The 21,377-nt window shown below is 32.3% G+C and overlaps 1 protein-coding gene across 2 annotated transcripts in view; it reads left to right on the top strand.

Annotated features, from left to right (window-relative positions):
- The window catches only part of LOC147066351 (uncharacterized), a 1,224,975-nt gene that overhangs the window by 1,155,147 nt on the left and 48,451 nt on the right, over positions 1-21,377 (top strand). For both annotated transcript variants that reach the window (XM_085955769.1, XM_085955768.1), the window contains exon 9: positions 3,298-3,342. In XM_085955769.1, coding sequence (XP_085811895.1) covers positions 3,298-3,342 — 45 coding nt within the window. The remainder of the gene's footprint in view (positions 1-3,297; positions 3,343-21,377) is intronic.

Here is a 21,377-nt window from a genome sequence, read left to right as displayed (position 1 = left end):
TTTGCGGAAAGAGTTTTTATATAAATATTCGCATAAAAGATGAACGTCGGCAATTATTATTATTCAATTGGTTCGGATTGGAAGACTTCAAACTGGAATTTCGCCTAAAAAAATTACTGGTGAAACTTAAAATACACATACACCACATTCTTAAAAATGATTGTGGCAAAGTAACGCATAGGTACTTGATATATTTAATTCAATGAAAAATTAACAACTGCTATTTTTATAATATTTGTGAACAATCTAAAATTTATGATACTTAAACGACCTTGTAAAAACAGGTTGGTATTTTGGTTCTTGCTTGATTTATCTGACACGCAACATGTTTTTATGAATTGTGCATACTTTGACACAGTCTCTTTTATAGATAAACATAATATATCATAATATAAACACATATCATTATTCATCTACTTAATTGTATAGGGGGAAGAAGTCTTACTTGAAAATCTTTATTTTTAGTGCATTGAAAATGATGGCGTTTATTGTGCAATAAAATCAAATTACCTGGCTAAGTGTTTGCAATACTACTGCAAAAGTGACTTGAGTGTCTTGAAAAAATCCCTGCAAAATTTTCTATTTATTCATTATTTCACTCAGTTTCACTTGACTCCGAAGTGGCAAATAAAATAACGGAAACTTTATTTCCATTTCGTTCTTTAAATGCTCACGCTGCACTGTGGCACAAGAACTGCTACGCGGAAATTCTTTTAAGCACTTTTTAACATATAATTTTAATACAATTGAAAATGTCTTATTGTGTCAGTTCCTATTTGCTTTTCGTGCTTAAGAAGTTCCACGTAGTATCAAAATTAGACAACTACAGCATCTTGGCCACATTATGAGAGAACAAAACTACAACATTCTCTAACTCGATATCCAATAAAAAAAATCAATGGTAAACGTAGCAGTAGCTAAGGACGATGACGCATTCTATAGCTTAAGAACATTTATGATGGATACAAGTACAATTATTCCACTGAACTGTTCCATGTAGTAGATGATAGAGCAAAGACCGCCCTGCCCTGGTGGTGTCTTGCCTCCTTTAGGGGATGTTACGAGAAGCATATCTGCATTTTACAAACATGTCGTATTTCAGCTCTGAACAATCACTCTTTACAACTGAATCTCATATTTCAATGGCACTCCATCTTCATCCATTTTAGTGCTAATATTTTAATAAATGCATCATGTTAAAACCCAGTTTTAGAACATATTATATCAATCACATATCGGCTGCGTTTTACTCTAGCTATTTTATTTTTCTCTGTGTCGTTTCTTGTCTTTCCTTCCACTGCGTTTTAAAATTTTGACAAAACACGCACAACTCAAAAGGTTGCAATCTTTCCCATGATTCATTTTCATTGATTGCTCATTATTCTACACCATACAAGTTAACCGAGAAAAATAACTAAGATACTAGTAACATACGCAGATATAAAAATAATTACAAGATAAAAAGAACTTTTTATATACAACGTTTTTAAATTTTCTGTTGAATTATTATGCTCAATATGCTCAAACTTGTACTTGATATGAAGTAAATAAAAAACAAACAAATATAGAATACTGAAATGTCATTTTGACATTTCATTTTGATTTCCATAGTAACGCACGTATATATTAATAATTTAGTTGCTAGGACCACCCCCTTAGCAACCAATAATAGTTTTTTACTTTTTACGGATTTTTCTGAAATAACTTCCCATACAAAACAGAATTAACCGAAAATGAATCCAATTCTGCTTAAAGATGGCTAAAAGTATTAAAATAATGCATTGGTATCGTGTTCTGATATATTCTACAAGTTTCAAATGTCTAGCTAGTCGGGAAGTTAGTTAAAAATCGATTGCAAGATTTGTACTGGACAAACAACCACCGGACAAACAAGAATACGAGCTAATAAAAACGTTATAATAATGATGTTTGTTGTATAATAATATATTCTCTATTCTTTTAAATAATCAGAGACAACCTGTAATAGAGAATGAAGTTTTATATTTAAATTGTAATTACCCGCTCTTTATTTTATGGCGCACTATGAAATGCGTATTTTTCATTTCACTTTTTAGTCTCAAACTCAAACTATCGATCACTGTGCGCTGTAAAGTGCCTTTCTTCTATAAGTCCTGGCTCTTTCATTACGTTTTATTCGAAAGCGACTTTGTTTCACGACAGATGGAAGAAAGAGGGATAAGGAAAGCCAGCCCGCCCGCTATATCAGATTATATAGTATAAAGGGTAATGTATTATTTCTACGTTTCTATTCCAGCCGGAACTCAAGAAGTGGAAGTGGAAACACTCACCGTTCTATTGATATAGTTTAACTATGAGTCTAACGATGTATTCCCCATTCACAACGCACTATACTTAGGAAATACAAAAAAAAAACATTTTAAAGTGAAACATTACTGTATGTAAGGTAGGCATTTAAGAATATGCCTACAGCTACATGAATCGATATATTACACTACCCACCGTTTCTCAAATCAACTTTCTATTAGCGATGTTATTGTTATAATACATATGGCTTTATTGGTTCTTAGTGACTTCACCCTGTTAAGCTCCAGCGACGGAGCATACGTTAAGCATAGTGGCGCCCAATCTTCCTTGATCCAGTCGGACATTTATTACATCACGTAGCTCGCTCGTGTAGTATCGCTTCAAGGTGATTAAGGGTTGGTCATAATGACTGAATTCCATGCAGTTTCGTTGCACTCTCAGGTGACATTCGTAGTGGATACATACTACGTAATATAGCAACCAGGCATGTGTAGCGGCCTTCTCGTGATTATTATTGATTGGTTGATTTACCACTAGAAAACGCGTCTGGTTAAATTTATATAGATTGTATGATTACAAAATTTCTGACAGTTCATAAAGCATTTAGAGCCGTATATTGGTCAACAAACGATTGGCAGCCAATGAGATGTCGACTGATTAATATGGAGCAGATTTCAGACAATGATATTTTGTATCAATATGATGTAGATTAGCCCAAACTGTAGATGGGCAATGTATGATTTTCGTGTGTAATGGTGTCTCTATGAGACAACATAAACATCAAAGCTCATTGTTGTATTTCGTAGATAGTTTGCATAATTTTAAGGGAATGCTATTGTTTTGAAATAGTTGGACAATATTTAAACATTTTCAAACTGATTAATGATTACAAAACTAATTGATGAATATTAATAATTATTGTTATGAAAGCAATTATTCTTTATATTATTTAATGGATAATGTCTTCTTTTGTAAACTAGGCATTAATTAAAGTATTTTCTTTATTTCCAGAACTGCAGAACTACCATCGGATTTCAGAACTGCGTCAACAAAATTGTAAGTTTAATTTTTTGTCATTCATTCAATCCTAATTTGTCAAATTATGAAATGCCATTGTTACGAATAAATTAATTTTAAAAAAAGTTTTCCGTCGTTGTATTCAATCAAAGCATACAATGCGCATCACCCCGTCTTATGGCTGGCTTTATTTTGACGTAGATTAATAACTGATATTCTTTGCTGTATTCACCAGAACCGTTATTAAATAAAATGGTATTTTGCGGGAATTGGGCGAACCGCCAAGCCAAGGCCTGTGTGGCGAACATCTTACGACATAGGTTAACACAAGAGCCGCGCTTGTTTACATAGAAATATCAGCCTTACGGCTCGCAAACAGTACCCCGCGTCGGGTCAATGTGGTGTAAAGCAACCGTGAAATCGAGAGTGTTACCCCTATATACTCAGACAGGGCTGACTAACTATCACTAATTAAAAGTTTTCACAATTAATTAAGGCCCTGGATAGAACGCTGTCATTTTGTTGGCGCTAATGGTGTTCCATATTTGAAAACTTTGAATTTTTTGATGTCTTTGAACGTCGTATCAAAGGTGAGAATATTTCAAAGTCGACTGGCGTACATTAAACAAGCATAATTTATCATGGTTAGACGTTAGAGTCTTATTAAAAACTTTTCTTTAAATCTCTTTGGCTCTGCTAAAGTTAAACTACTATCGAGACAGTCTCATTTAAAGGTGCAGTGATTCGCTTCTTGAACAACTTTCATGATTGGTAATTAAGTAGGTATCATTAATTTGTTTTCTTTTTTGTTATCAATGTATTCTTATGAAAGTATTTTCAACTGAATTAGGTAGAGATGAAGATAAAGATATCGTTAAATTATCATTCTTGATAATTAGATTTACTAAAATCGTGAAATGTCAACACCAATCATTTTCTCAGCTGAATGTAGAACTATTATAACACACATTTGATTTTTTTAGAAGGGAGTTCGGTACTGTTCGGTTATACCGGAGGCAGCGGAAAACGCATTTTGAAAATAGCCGATAAACTGGATTATTTGTTAGGTTAACCTAACCAAACCTAACCTAACCTAACCTAACCCAACCTAACCGAACCTAAACTAACCCAAACTAACAAATAATCCAGTTTATCGACTATTTTCAAAATGCGTTTTCCGCTGCCTCCGGTATAACCGAACAGTACCGGGAGTTCTTTGAAACAACCTACTTCAAATATTTATTATTTATACAAATAAATCTATACCTACATCATAATTTAGTAGAACTTTTGATGAATAAAATTATGTATAAATTTGTTTATATAAATTATAAACAATAAATAATTCAAGTATACTGTTTCAAAAGATACTTTTGTAAAATATTTTAAATGTGTATCAGAATAGTTCTGCATTCAGCTGAGAAAATGATTGGTGTTGACATTTCACGATTTTCGTAAATCTAATTATCAAAAATATTTAACGATATCTTTAATATAATAATATAAGCAATATTATATTATTGCGTTTGCCGAAAAATTCAACTGGAGAGTTGCATAATATCTTCCAGTACGCATAGCCATAGACAATGACAAATCAATTAAGATTTTTTTTATCATTTTTTATCATATCAATTAAGATTAAAATTTTCTGCGTATGATCTTAGTCAAAAGATGAGCTAAAAAAACAAAACTGTTGGTATAGTGATTAACAATAATACTATGATATTCAAATCTTATTCTTGGTGAAAAGTCATTCAATAAAATAGTATGTAATACCTACTTATACCACCCAAATTTACCAATGATCGTGACAACTTACTCTTCCCACAATTTTTTCAACTGTCGAAAAATTCATCTTTACAGCTATTTATACTAACTATTAATAGATAAAAAATATATATATTCATGACATGCACAATTATTGAATTTACCAGGTACCTACTCCTACTCAAAATATTATGTTTTATTGTGTTCTTTTCTTAGTAAGCATTTACCACTTCTTTTATTAGTAGGTACATATTCTTAAAACATATTTTCAATGGCAGTAGCCGTTGTTTAGTACCCATGCTTAGTAGCATTTCTCCCTTGCTCTACGCTCTTCCAAGTTATTAAATGAATCGTAACGTAGATAACCGGATGTGCGGTTTTCTGTTGTGTTTCTACCGAACGTGTCAGATTCGTTCGCATCGGTAGATAGCCACCTGAAATATGGGGGGCTGCGATATTCGTGGCGTTGGAAAATACCCTTTCACGTATAATACATATCCCTGACTTAACCTATCTCAAGTTCCGTAGTTCCTATAGCTATTATAAATACAAGCACTTTAATAAAATATAGATATTATTATGCTTTAAAGATGTGAACATAATGAAGGTAAGTACCTACCTATATTAATATTGATACAATACTATCTTATTTCTTGTTGAAATACTTATCAGAAATAATATATACCTACAGTTTATAGCGCAAAATGATATCTTTCATACAACCAAATGCACTGATAACTATATACAGAGCCCATGGATATAGTAAATTAACAGAATATGAAGTGTATTTTCATATATTTTTTAAAAATACTTGATCTATTCTAGAACCGTGCTAATGGCATACTAAAAGTTACCACATTTTCAATCTTCCATACACCGAATTTAGCAGTGCAAGAAAATATGTATACTACACAAATCAATAATAAAGTCATATGATATTATAGGTAATATGTAACATTATTTTAATGATATTATATAATAATAAACTGAAAGATTTCAACAAACGCCAATCTTCAAATTTAAAATATGTGTTTTTTTATCGTCTTACATAGGCACGTAGTTATTAAATAGGCAATTAAAATACTTTTAATACATTCCAAACGTAGTTTATGTATTAGACATAATTAAGTATACACATCTGACGTGGACTGTTTAATTTTAATTAATAATTGTGTTTAATTAATGATTAATTTATGTTTGGTTATCATTTTCTGAACCTTTCAATCTTCTTGCATGAGCATTGCTCTGCATGATGCAGACAACTATTAATTGATGTCATATGAAGAAGCGTGCTAATATACACTCAGCATACTTCGGTAGTGTTTATATTAAAGCATAATAAGATTTTATTATAATATTTCGGTATGGTACTGTGTAAGTACCTTCTTCCACGTTCGCGGCATGCGCGAAATTCGCCTAGTCTCATTAGCGAGAATTTCCCTGGTGGTGGTGTGTTCACATTTCGCAGTTCGCGCGGCCTAGCTGTCACTCGTGATTACTGAATCCGCCGCGGCCTGCGAACGTGGAGCTGCTGCTCTTTGTGAAACCTCCAACTTATAATAATATGGGTCACCGGGAATAATAACTATTGTATATTTAAAACATTTCCTCTGGGAAACTTTTGAACTTTTCCTCAAAATTTTCGCTTCAATTAACAAGCACATTGTTTAATCTTATAAATACATAATTAAATTATTCAATAATGGAGATTTTACGTGTAATAATGTATATTTATTTTTATCTATACACTATACATGTGCCTAAAGCGCGAACCATGTCATGGTGCATGTCGCCTACTGTCACGCTGCGCGGCGACAAACTTAGTCTATGGTTTCGTCATTTTGCAGAATATTTTGAACCATCACCTTCTCTGTCAATTCACTGAAGAATGAAGCTGATGAAGAGCGCCTACAAAAATTTATAAGTAATTTGAATTATTATTAATTATTCATGCTAATTTAAATTAATTTTAACAGTTTCTACGTGTGCGTACGTTAAAATACTTGCGGCATGGCATCTCTAAATAATATTTTGAACAGAACCTAACATGCAGACCATAGAACATTATTATCGAAAATACATAGTGCCAACCGCTAAAAATAAAAAACGTGATTTTGACATGACATTCGAAAAGTGTAGGCATGTGGAATATGATAAAAACGTTCAAAACGTCATCCAGGTGTCGATGCATTGCAGTTCAACGTGAGATGACCTCATTGTTGTTTTAGTGATTTCGGCAGATTTTGCCAACTGACAATGTTAATTTATAGGTTCAAAATGTACTACCGCTACAGGATGGGAGCATCAGTCTTATAACATTTTAAACACCAAGAAAAACGACATTACATTTTTTTTCCCGTAGCGGTAGCTTACTGTGACCTCACGTGATAGTCCGCGACATGCATCTCAATTCGGGTCGCGCTTAGCATTCACCATAGTTTAGAATTTAGATTATATTGCGATTGAATCAGAATGGTTCACATTTAACCACTTGTTATATCGCAAATTACAATGTCAGCATAAAATAGTACCTACTTTATCTAAGTTGACTTCTTAAGCTAAATACATTGTTTGACTATTTATTATGAAACAAATCGCGGTTCACTCCAACTACAGTTTAGTGGGTTATTTATGTTACGTGATCTGACTTAAAACCAACTTTACGCAATAATTCGTTCAATTTGTATAAACTATTCGAATTTGTAACTGTCAAACTTGTTCTACGGGCCGTTTTGTCTTTCTCTTCTTTTAATCGAATGCGGGAACAATAAAGAAAGTTCGCTCGAATTTTGAATTCCACATAACGGTGACACGGTGACTGGTGGCGCCGCTCTTGCCTCGGGCGGCGGTGGGTGGAATCTTCCCGAACAATGGCTGCTGTATATATTAATGATGTCGGGATTTGGGTTTCTAGCTTGGAGAATCTGACGTACATTATCCCGGGCTCAGTCCGTCAAACGTTAGCGCCGAGTGGCTTCGAGATTATCGGTGTTACATTGGCAAAACACGCCGCAAGATCGAGGCGTGCTTATTCGGTGTTGCCATGCTTACCGTTAAATGTATTTGCTTTGCCCCATTATAAAGATGTTGCCATAATAATAACTACGTCGGATATAATAATATTCAAATGTCACAACCTTCACAATAGCTATTTATCAATAGAGATGACTTTTATTCGCTCGACGTCTGTTTATAATGAAAATTGTATGAGTGATTACGTCTAATAGAATTTCCCCATTCAACTCGTCACATTTAGTTTGAGATGATAAATGGTCAGTCATTATTATTGAAAAGGTCCTTCTCTTTGTACATTTTGTCACAATATTATGTTCTTAGTAGACATTTGACCATATAATACGAGATTCTCCATTTTAAACTCCCTTATGAACCTAATGGAGACTTCAACCTTGATCAAATCTCGACTGACACAAGCTGTAAAAAAACTGACGGTTTTAGACATCTGATATTACCGGAGAATATTGTGACAGAATCCGAAATAAATAAGTAAGATAAAAAATATTATTAATTATTACTTAGGTATATATAGATATATATTTAGATTGTAATTATGATGAGATTAGGGATTGCAATACCGTATCAAAAGCTCGATACCGATATGTTGATACTTAATTGTTGACAACCGGTGGGTATCAATACCGTTATTTCTCAAAAATATGTTTGAAATAATTTTCGCTTATGAAACAAGACTTTTTTGCTCTTTCCAAGTGTCGTCTAAAAGCAAACCCGAAACCTTTCCCAAAATAAATCATCGGCTTATAGCGTCGTGGGTCCCAGGTTCGAATTATGGGTCTGACAAGTATACATGTTGTTTTCAATGTGTGTATGAGTCAGAGTATGGACCTTATAGGTTGAGCAAGTGGCTGACATCCATTTCTCGTAAAAAAAAATCTGTTAATACAAACCTCCACTCCGTGGAGGCTCATATGATCCTATTAGGATCGGACATGGTCGAAAGAAGAAAAGAAAAGATTATTTCTGTTTTTTTCTGATGATTCAATAATTTTAGATAAAACGTTTTGCAATTACTCTGTGTTGTTAATACGGAAAATTCAGGTATTTTGGATTTTCCAACCGGTATTTCGGTATCGATGAATACCGGGATATACCGGTGTTGGAATCCCTAGATGAGATTATCGACACTTGGTGTTTGTATATTAAAGCATTCTTGTTGTCGATACTAATGTCTCTTCAGCTATCTTCGAAATGTACACCCACCGCTGTGTAACATTCCCGATTCTTCTTCATCGCGGTATTTTCACGGGCCACATTGTATCAAGGTTTTGTATCAATTTACTGGATTAACGGTGACAACTTGAAAAACCTTTGGTAAGCAACGTCCGGGGATTTTTTTGCAAGGATTAAACTGTTCCATTGAATCGGTAAAATACTATACCAGCAGTAAGTATCCAGTCGACATTTAATTTGATTTATTATTATCGAACAATGAATTCTCAAGAGCGCAAAAAATATACCTCATAGTTTGTATTGTTTATAAGTCTTCGAGAGTAATACGCAACGATCTTTACCTGATATCATTTGAGTACTGAAGCCACTTGGTTTTCGTAAAATGAGATTATACTGGCATAATTTTCCACAACATTTCCCCGGGAAATGCTTCCGGTAACGTTTACCTTAATTCGTTGTCAGTTGCACCTTGCAGCTCGGAAAAATAATACAAAGTGAAATGTTTCAAGGAAATGGATACTCAACGTATCAATTTTCCAGTTACGTGGAATAATACTTTGTGAAAGGCTTCTTCAGGAAAGGGTTGGCTAATGGATTAAGACTTGAATAGACGTTTAAAATTGAATTATATAATATATTCTCTACGTAAAATAATATTAACTAAATTTATTTATACGTTGAAAAACAATGGTTCGATAAAATATGCTTAGTGACTTTCGAAATCCTTAATAGAAGGAGTTTATTATTTTTAATGTTAGGCATTTTTATCAAGTCGCTTGTATGATTGCATAATAATCATATGGATAGACTTTAATTTTGAAATAATATCACTTTAAAACGTTTGGAATTATACCGCTCTTCAATTATTATAAATACTTCAACCAGGGGTACAGAAAATAAAGGTCTCTAAATAGATATTTCACCAAAGTGGTGGAGGACAAACAACTACTAGCTGGCTGCCTATTGTGTTGTCTCTGGTTAGCATACTTTTGCTGGTATTGTATGCGATTGTTCTGTTGCTATGATAGCTTGCTATTATAAGTGTGAATATGTCACGCGGCATTCACTTCAGCTTGAATTTGCTTCCCTGTGACAAAAGACTAAGAAACACTATCTAAATAAAACCAGAATGCCCAAGTCGTATTTTATAGGGGTGACTGCGATTCAGAAATGTGCGAATGTCGCCTCTGTGGACTTTTCTGATAAAAAAAAACTAAAGATTCTTTAGCCTGGTGCATACTAAACTCTCCAATGGTTTGCCTAATGGCAGCAAGAAGGGCGGATGGATCTACGGGCGGGAACTTCGGGCCTCACGATTTTTAGACCTCATTTTTCAACCCAGTTACAAATAAAATATTACTTGATCGCAATTCATAATATAACAATATTCTCATTGTTTTACAAATATCGATTGTCGCATTATTATACTTCTGTGTTGCATATATTATGTAAATATACAGGAAGGAAAAAGATCACGTAGTGCACCTACCCACGATCAACAACGAGTCAAGGACGACTTGTTAAACTGGCAAGATTACACTAATTTTGCTCTGATGAAATCATGTAAACCTTTTGTATTGAAATAAATAATATTTAGCACCATTATATTATTTTCATCCTCATAGTTTTGAATTTTGTAGCAGGTTGGACTCAAAAATATCGATTTCCCCATGAGTATCTAGCAACCAGGAAAGTGCTGTGGAAGCTTGAGTTCAATATTATTTTCTAAATAAGTTTCCATGTGCCTTTAATGGTAGTAAGGCTATGGGTTTTCATACAAACTATTATTTTCATAATACATAATTTATAATGTATATAAAACATACATACTGTTTATTGTCGCATTTGTTATGTTGCATAAATTTTGATGTAGGTAATGACCTCTTCAATTATTTTGGCTTTTTATGATAACCTGATAAAAACGAAAATAGCCGACGCAAAACAGTCTCATAAAAAGAAAAGCTTTCAATTCATTTATTACAGTTAACAAAAAGCTCATTTGGTTAAGAATTTGTAAACTTTCATAATAGTATTGGCCTATATTTTTCTTAAAAGTTTTAATGGAAATCTCTCAATATTTCAATTGAAATTAACTTTTTTAACGTTATTATGACATTAAAAAAATGTTTCGTTACAATTCACATAAAAAATGTATAATATTGTTCAGCAAAAAAGAACGCTGATTAAATTTTATACCTGCCTGTTAGACTCAGTAGATGTAATAAAGATAAAAAAATAAAATAAAAAAACAACCTCAATTTTAGGTTTCTTTCTGTAGAATTACATTCAGTTTACGGCTGATCAGGTTTTGTCAAAGTAAAACGATTAGGAAAAGTGTTTTTAAATCGGAGTTTTCCGGAGCGAGCCACAGGGACAATGAAAACATTTTTATTTTCCCCAATCAAAATGTTTTTGAAACATAAAATTTGATTTCGCCATCGATTACGGAGGGAAATTTTCTCACTGCCTGGTCTTTATTATTACTTTATATTATGTAGTAACTCTCAACAGTATATTATTCTAATTCTAGAATGTTTAAACATACAAATACATTATGGAATTGAACATATCTATGTACTTAATTAATAACATACCATTATAAAAATATTTTTCCATATTATATACGTTTGAGGGTGTAATGGTTTAAATAATTAAATAGAACACAGTTAATTTTAGTTTATTTTTAATATATAATTATAATATAGATGCATATGATAACAAGTTGTCACTACATCCACATAATGTTTTTTTAACAGGGATGTCTCTGAAATAGTAATCTTGTTTTATAGTTAGTTCAAACTAGAAGGTATGAGTACCCTTGAAATATCTGTGTGAAGTTATTTCAAAATATTGTTCTATTATTTATTTTACGAATTTATAATAATATTTGAAAAGTAAATTCAATGTTCACATGTTTTTGTCAGTGTCTTATTAGAGTCTTGTCAGGGTATTACTTACATATAAGATAAACAATCAAGTCATAACGATATATAAAAATACAAAATTATTCGAACGAAATTATTTATTTGATTATTTTGGTATATTTTCACTCATGAGTATGTGCAAATTAATTGCTTATATTTTGTCCTGTTAGTATATTTATTTTTATTCTTCCTCTTATTCTTCCTTCCAGCATTCGTTTCCAATTATTCCTCTCCTAAAAGGTCCTCCATACAACCATAATCACTTAAAATTGTATCGTTAGATATGAGTCTGCTGTCTGTCTACTTTGTGCCTAGCTATTGGCCTTCTCTTCACAGTGAAATATCTACCAATCAATCGATCAACTGATAACTAGTTTATTAATTTTCATTATTTTACCTAATACTTATCTGTGAATGTATTTTAAATTAAACTTCTCCGCCATTAAGCGTGGCATTCCACTGTTGTGGTTTTAATTGCGCGCCTAACGACACGAAATCGGATATTTATTGCCCCTTACTTCATATTATTCGTGCACAAACTCAAATAAAACTTCCAAAGAAATATGGTATTTGGCGTAAATTGCGGAAATACTATTCAAAATACTTGAGACATTCAGAATATCGTTATACGTTGCCCACCGTTGTTAATGTACCTGTGAACATTATAACATTAACACAAAATTCATCAAGACTTTGATACCTACATACTTACATCGTGCTGAAATAATACATTTTCTTTTTCTCTCATATGTAGATTTTCTTTGCTTATTATCGATAGAAATACTTTAGGCACAATCCACACAATCTTATATAAATTTTTGCGAATGTTTTATGACAACTCGCGAGAAAAGCTTGTATATTTTTTGATTAAATTGTAATGGTTTTTTTATTGTATTATGTATCTACATTTTAGCATGCAGCTTTATACTAAGGTGCCTAGTACTGTTCCATTTTTAAAACAGCATTTTTATATGAAAATACGGTAGCATTCTCTCAATTTTCAAAAGTTTTTAAAAGGTTTTTCGTTGTTTAATTTAATAAAACGCATTTTTTTGTAGTACTTATTCCACTTTTATTCAATAAATTCAGAGGGACATTTTCTGAGGCGGACGAAACCGGTCCTAATTTATTGATTAAAAGTGGAATAAGTACTACAAAAAAAAATGCGTTTTATTAAACTAAACAACAATACAATGCAGTTCCACCATGAATTGACAGTTAACAAAATAAAAGAAAATGGATTTTTTGTTTACTTAATTAGACTAAACAATGGCCAACACTTTATTACATCCTCTAAATCTTGCACATTTTCACAGGACGAATGTCGTCACATTTTATTTTCACATTTTTTGTTAATTTTTCACACCTTCCGACAAAAAATGTTGTCAAATAAAAATATATAGGTACTATATGACAAACGGTTAATCAAAATGATTATTTCCTTATTAGGGCGGCACTTTCTTTCGTGGCATAATAATTTGACGAGTTCATTTATCTTCGCAACAATGATGAACATTTTCGCACATATTTTTTTGTACAAAATTGACTGCTCAGGTTTATACTATAATAGAAAAATTAGAAAGAACTGTTCTTATCTCAAATTCCATTAATATTTGCGACCATCTTTTGTAATTGGTCAATAGGTATACCTATCAATGCGTATTCTAACACATATATGTGTAGCCGAGGTTCAAGTTATGTAGCTGTAAATGATGATCTATCGCTATTTTATTCCACTTTCTGTTCGTCTAGTTATCTACTTATCAAGAATAATTGTCTCGGGAAATACTTTCGTTGCAAAAGCACTCAAGGGCTAACGATATTAAGTGAGAGTACGGCAGGCAATTTCCTTTATTGTCAAATGAACATCTCATAATCGTATCTCGACTATTTCGAGCCGATCAGCCAGTCTGGAACAGCTATCTTTCAATTTTAATTTATCAATTTAACTCAATTCCAAAATAGTCTGTATAAAACTACGTGTAGAACTGTTTTGTGCTAACATCGGATTAATTTCCTGGCAATAATCATTTGGTGTAATATATTATTTGACGTTTCCCAAAAAGTTCGATTATCTCAAATTTCAAAAATGGAACGAAAACAAAATAATTGAATATCAATTGTTTAGGTTTGACATTTCAAATGCAAATGAAACAGCAGCTGTTTTTGTTTGCGATATTGATGGAGTTGAATGCAGATTACAATCGTATTTTAATTAATTTATTTAATAAGGACAACATAAAATGAACTTTTGGTCGGTCGAAAATTAAACAGATACGTATATTATTTATATATTAAATTAATAATCGAACTAGCGTTTCTCCATTATCATTTCAGCGTTCTGTCAACTCGTGCAGATATTATTAGTTTACGATTCAAATAAATATTATAGACTATATTTTATGCTACCTATACATTTCAAAAAGTCAAATAACAAAATTCCGGTATCAAAAAGCGATAGACACTAGTGGGAATAATACATAATGGATAAATTGCGGAATTCAGACTCTTTCTTTTGTTTCTGTCAAAGAATAGTAAATAGTAGCCAAATTAGATTCATATTGTATTAATTTCCCACCCTCTGCTCGTAGCTATTGAATGAATAACATTCGCAGACGTTAATTCATAGTCTCAATTTATTTGCGCGACTATGTATTTCGCCCGCAAATCCACTGCTAATTTATGATTTGGATAACTTCGAGAATAGAGTAGGTAAACAAGGGTTGATACCTTTATACCCGGCACTTGGAGAAAGGGGGTTCCCGCCAGACAATTTATTTTATAATTAAACGCCCATTATCCATTCGCCGTGCGGATTGTGCCGCCACCTAGAGGTACGCGCTCTGCCTGCTCTATCAGACAGCCGTCGATAAACTTGGGAAGTATTGAAACAATTTTCTTTATTAAATTTTGCGACTATAACGTACCTACTTACACCGCCGTTTAATGTATGTTTTTTTATGAATTTAATATATTGAAAACTCATTAAAAACTATTTTGTAACGATGAAAAGCAAAGTCGAAATCAATATTTAAAATAAACTTTAGAGTTCAGGGTTTTAGTTCGATTTTAAAATCGACATTATATTTATATTGTCTTGAAACAGTTAAAAATACCTTAAGGTACCTACGCAATAATGTGTAGCTTATTTGATTTACTATTATCATAACAATTAATAACAGTAACGAAAAACAAACTTTTTGTTACTTATAGAGTTTAAATATGGGGATGCCAGTGATGCTAACATTGCTTTAAGTCAATGAACCCAATCTAAGTATATCAGAACCAAACCAATTTTAGTAATATAATTAATGATATTTCATTTTTTAGAATTATTGATGAATATTTTCAAAAAAAACATTAAATGAATATGGGCAAATTGTGGCATGAAAAGGCTTAGCTGTCAGAACTGGTAGCTTCAAAACTCCAACGCCCTGTATCAACTCCCACTATAGTCAGGCTGTGACACAAAACTGTAAACTTCGATCGTAGTGCTCTTACTTCGAATTGAATATGGTAAACTGTATATATAATGCGAACAGATCAGCGCATTGCATTCAAATATAATCAATAACTAGCACTACCATCATAATTCACAATTCAGTGGCACGGCATGTAGGTATGTAGTTGGCCTTGTCCTGTATGAATAAGATATTCTGTAAGATTTTAATTTAAACTGTATAACTACGCACTGATTTGTCCACATTAATACACAGATAATATATTAAATAATTTAAATTATAATTATTTTATAATTAACTATTTGGTTAATCGTTAATTACAATTTGCCGATCGCTACCAGTCGTTATAAAATAGCAATTTGCAGCCAATGCCGTGTTTTGTGGGCCAAAATGGGACAGATTTGCTGTTAATTATCGAACCAGCACATGGACTTAGCATTGTACCCATCCTCCACAGGCCGCCATTCTACTTTATCGATTGCGATAATAATTATATGAATTTAAATTCGGGAATAATTGTTAATTGATAATGGGGGTTATCATTTAGCAATAAAATAATTTCCCTTTCCATTTTGAATTTTGCAATATTTTGTCTGCACAAAGATAAAACCATACCTATACCTATGGTATGTTGATCACGTGCGCTTATGAAATAATGTAGCTTATTACTTTGGACGCGGAAGACGCACACGGTGCGTAATGACCAGGCGGCCGATCGATGTAATTAACGTGCATTTTAAAGGGGGCAATTAAAATCTCATTATCTATTCAGCAGCGAAAGCGTTAATATAATTATATAATATACCATATTCATAAAAATTGTCATATTGCAACCAAAATTGATTTAAATTATTTCAAACATTTCTGAAATTTAGAAAGTGCGATGCTTCCAGTAGTCCCAAAACAGTTAAGGGGCCAATGCTTATCGTTATCAGTCTAAATTACTCTAAATAGTTTACTGGGAATAATTTCCCCTTTTACCTATATTATAAAACAAAACTGGATATTCGTCCACAAACGATCTATTGGTGAAGATTTCAGGGCGATTGGGCCATTGACACTCGAGTGGCGTGTGCGACACCTATCATTCGACAGAACCTTTAAATGATAAAATTGCACGAGTAATATTATCAGTGTATCACACCATGTGACCAAACTGTTAAATTTAATAATTTAAATTAGAAACATGGTAAATGAACATGTATACCTAAATACTTTTAATCTTAGTATGTATATCTTGTCAATAGAGAAACATTAGTAAATAATACAGTATAAACAACAAATACCTATAGTATATCCTACATATGAAGATTGTTTTGTTTTTAATATAATATATTGTTTTTGTTAGATCAACATTTTATAAACCTAATATACTTAAAGTTAAATAATATATCCCGAAATAAAATATAGGTACAATGATTTTTTCTTTCAATATCATATTCGAATTTTCTCTGTCGATAGTAGCGAATGCTACTAAAATCAAATATATGTATTGATGTTTCTTTTTCACATAAATTTAAATCTCATGAAAGGTCAAGGTTGATGTGAGATATTGATACTTTCTTGTCTCTTTTATCGGGTAGTATAATATTATAATGTAAGCTATCCTCCCTACTGAAAATAAATTCGCACGACAAAATACACAGATAAAGTTAGGTTAGGAAGACAGTTTTATATATTTTTGATTTTTAATATTGTTTTATCCTGCTTACCTTATCACTTTGGTCGGTATGTAATATTATGAATGTTTCGGTTCAAAATAGACGCGTCAGTCCTCGGTGACAGGTTTTATCACCAAGAGGCGCTTCACGTAGCTCGAGAATATATCCCATATTCCACCCGAGAACTAGACGGATGGTACACCCCACGGGCTGACATGACATCAGTTGCAGAACTACGCACGACTTTGTCGTTACACTATTCTCCGAGGCTGGAGCGCGATGAGTAGTTTCTTTATAAAATTAAGGTATAAATATAAATTATATTCAATTCTACATGACGCTTTATTGGTCAATGATTATTTCGGTTATCACACCGTTATCAAGAGTAGTTTCTAAAATATTCTCTGTTTCACTCTGTTCTATAATAGTAAGTATGTGGTACAGTTCGGTTATGAGGAATACAGCGGGAAACATATTTTGAAAATACCCGATATACTGGATTATTTGTTAGTTTGGGTTAGTTTAGGTTAGGTTAGATTGGGTTAGGTTAGGTTAGGTTTAGTTAGGTTAACCTAACAAATAATCCAGTATATCGGCTATTTTCAAAATGTGTTTGCCGCTGTATTCCTCATAACCGAACTTATTGATTTTTTTTAGAAAAATACCAACACCATCCAATGGCGTAATTATTAGATTTAATTCCCATAAGTTATATGCGAATCGATAGCTCAAAGACAAGACCACTCGCCTGGACAGTGAAACATGTGAGTTTGATCTCACTTTTTCTAATAGGTGTGTTTCGGAGGTTTTACAAAATTTTGAACTTCTTTTTTTAAATCTCTATGTCATATTTTGCACGCCTGATATGTTAAAATAGTAAATAAATACAAAATTAAAGTGAATTAGGTAGTAGAATAAAATTCATGTACTTATCTCCAAATAGCTATACGAGCATTATAACTACAGCCACTTTAGCGAAACACGTTTATTAGTAACTAACTATTGATATATATTATAGGCGAACAGGTTTATGGTTCTATAACATGAAGAAGAAAATGATTGGTGTATTATAATATATACCTAATAGTTTTATTCTATGTAATATTAATTTTATAATTCTCACGAAAACTATGTGCTCTTTATCCCTTAATTTATTACAGAAAGTAATTCTACCCCATTACGTTTAATAAAAACTCTCGCAGTGTTATTATTACATTGTAAATATCATTTTTGTGATGATTTTTTCCTCATCCGAGAATTAAGATAGACATAAGAAAGACAAATTCTTCCATATCTCCACCGTCCAAGCGTAATAAACAAGTAAATAGCCATATTTGTGTTAAGTAAGACTTTTCTGAGCAAAAACTTGGACTAGACCGACCCTTTTTCCAACAAAATATAAGCATGATTTATACACGTCGTTGAGGGCTTGTTTATCTATATATAACGAGATTACTCAAACTCCGGGTCGCGTTTTTCATCCATTTTTACTTAAAGCAAACCTGATAACGTTATTGCACATGACCTAGGCGTATACTACATACTCTTCAATATAGGTATAGTCTCTAGATAGGTAACCTGTATTATCCTGTAGGTAGGTATTAACTTGTTTAGGGTAATTTAGAATTATTATTTAAGTTGATTTTTTATCTCTGATAGTTTCTTATAGGCTTTTTATCACTAGCTTGAAACCCCAGAATGGATAGGCTGTGGTCGTTTGAAACTTTAAGTTCAACAGTCCTCCGCTGCCAACTGATAATTTCGAAGAGATCAACGACTCGTCGGAGCCTCAAATATTCATCTTCTGTTCGTGTCCTTAAGTTCTTCACCAAAAAAAATGAGAATTCTTCATCTGTCTTTGCTGCTCGATGCAAACGTTTTGAGTATCACCATCCAATAATATACAAACAAACCAGTTATATTTCACCTTTTCTAACATCACGTTTTTTCTAAATATTGAAATCTGATTAGTTCAGGTTTCAATTTTAAAATAAATAATTAGGTAATTATTAGAAAACAATATGCAGTACGTAAGTACTCGAGGAGCATTTATCGGTATATAAATATTATTATTTATCTGCATTTCTTCTTCATTTTATTTGCAATCAATCTCTGTCTTACATATTCGACCTCGACGCTACATCTCATGATGCGATTTCACCTCCTCTCTCGATCGACTCCTATCACTCGACGGTTCTCTCAGTCCTTCCAGTTTTCCTTCACCCAGTTACTCCACCCCATTCCTCGCCTCCCTCTGGATCCCTTCCGCTGGGGTTCCCCTACCCAGTCAAGATCATCGGAGCCCTATTGTCAAGTATTCTATTAGTGTGATCCGCCCATCGCAGTCTTTGCGCTTTACAAAGCTTACCAATACTTTGGTGTTCCATTAAATTAGATTAGAATTTCCAGGTCATGGTCATTTTTCTTCTGTACGCGACAATTTCTTTCAAAAGCTTAACTTATTTTCCAATAAATTTAATATATTTTTTTCATTAATTTGTACCACAGAGTTTAAGAACCGTCAGGCTTCAAGGAATATAGAATACTTGAATGGGAGTCAAGTTGATAATAAAAGTTTGTCTATTACTTTCGTACGTTCTTTAGTTCTCAAACTTCCATACATCTTCGAATACCTTATAATGAGGCCGTAGAAATAGGCTTATTTCGATAAATAACTTCTAGTAACTGTTTTATTGGTGTATTTTTTTTTACTTCTATATGATTAATTATTTATTTATTGCGCAGTTATAATAATTCTGACCACGTCCCTTGGGAGATTTATTTTTCGATTTTTTCAGACATCTTAATTAATTAGATGTTATCAAATGAAAATATCATGAAATTATTTACATAACAACTGTATAGGAAACTCATAAAAGGGCTCATGTCTCACTAGATCAGTAAGTAATCCATTACTCTAAGCAAATGTGATGACCATGGAAACTACATAAAATCTGATATATTATATAAGTTGTATCTAATAATAGAATAAGTATTCACATTACTTTGATAAATGGCATAACTTTCTAGTCGGACAAGTTTGGCTCAACAAAACAACAAGCAAGTGTCAGAAAATATTAAAATCATAACACGTCAAAATTTTGTCCGTGCAGGCACATTTATTTAATTAAAAACAATAAAATTCGGCTACACATTTCACTGTTTATATAAAAGAACGAGAATGTCTACGCCACAGCGACAAAAGAGCCCAGTGTATGGAGTGTACATTTTCGGTATGACATGCTGAGAGTGCTTACATTACACTAGACAAATTTAATACCTAGTTAAAAAGATTAAATCGTTTAGTAATGATTAGGTACATGTTATAACGTAAACGTCGTAAACCATCGCAGAATTGGCATACCTACTAATAATTCACCTGATAATAAATAGTATGTATTATGGTCTGATTGTGTGAGAAATAGATTGCTAGTAAGTACTAAAGTAGTTATTAATTTTTATTTCAATTTTCTATTATATTATAATATTGAAATATGCAATTATACTTTCAATACACCAAGAAATCTTGGTGTATAAATAAGCTACCGTTGATGGAGGTACCCTGAACGTTTGAATTTAGAACACACAGTATACGAAGCGGTAATTTCATATTATTATTTCTGACAGCTGTCCAGTTACTGTCATATTCAATTAAAAATAGCTTTTTTATACAAACTACTTTTGGAATTCTCGTGAGACTAAAACTTTTTCTAAAACCGTCCTATCTATTAATTATCAGGCGCTATTCGTTAACTGCATTTATAATATGGATGACCCGTTTTGTTTATAATAGTATTTCCATAATATGCACATATGACACCTAAAAATTCTGAGACAATTAAATTTTACAATAAACTGCCTACCTAAAAATACAGTTGTTGTTTATGCATCTACCGAACTGGTGTTGCCAGTTTGAAAGACTACATGTAAATTACCAAAATCTGTTAAGATAATTGAATAATATACTATAAATATACTCTTTAATTAAAATTAATGAAAATAAAAACTTGCTAATATAATCTTGAATATTGACTGTACTAATTAATGCAGCATTT

The sequence above is a fragment of the Rhyacophila brunnea genome, unplaced genomic scaffold (assembly GCF_057557595.1).
Source record: "Rhyacophila brunnea isolate RB1 unplaced genomic scaffold, BYU_Rbru_1.0 scaffold_5, whole genome shotgun sequence".
Lineage (NCBI taxonomy): Eukaryota > Metazoa > Arthropoda > Insecta > Trichoptera > Rhyacophilidae > Rhyacophila > Rhyacophila brunnea.
This window is presented reverse-complemented; position numbering and strand designations above follow the sequence as displayed.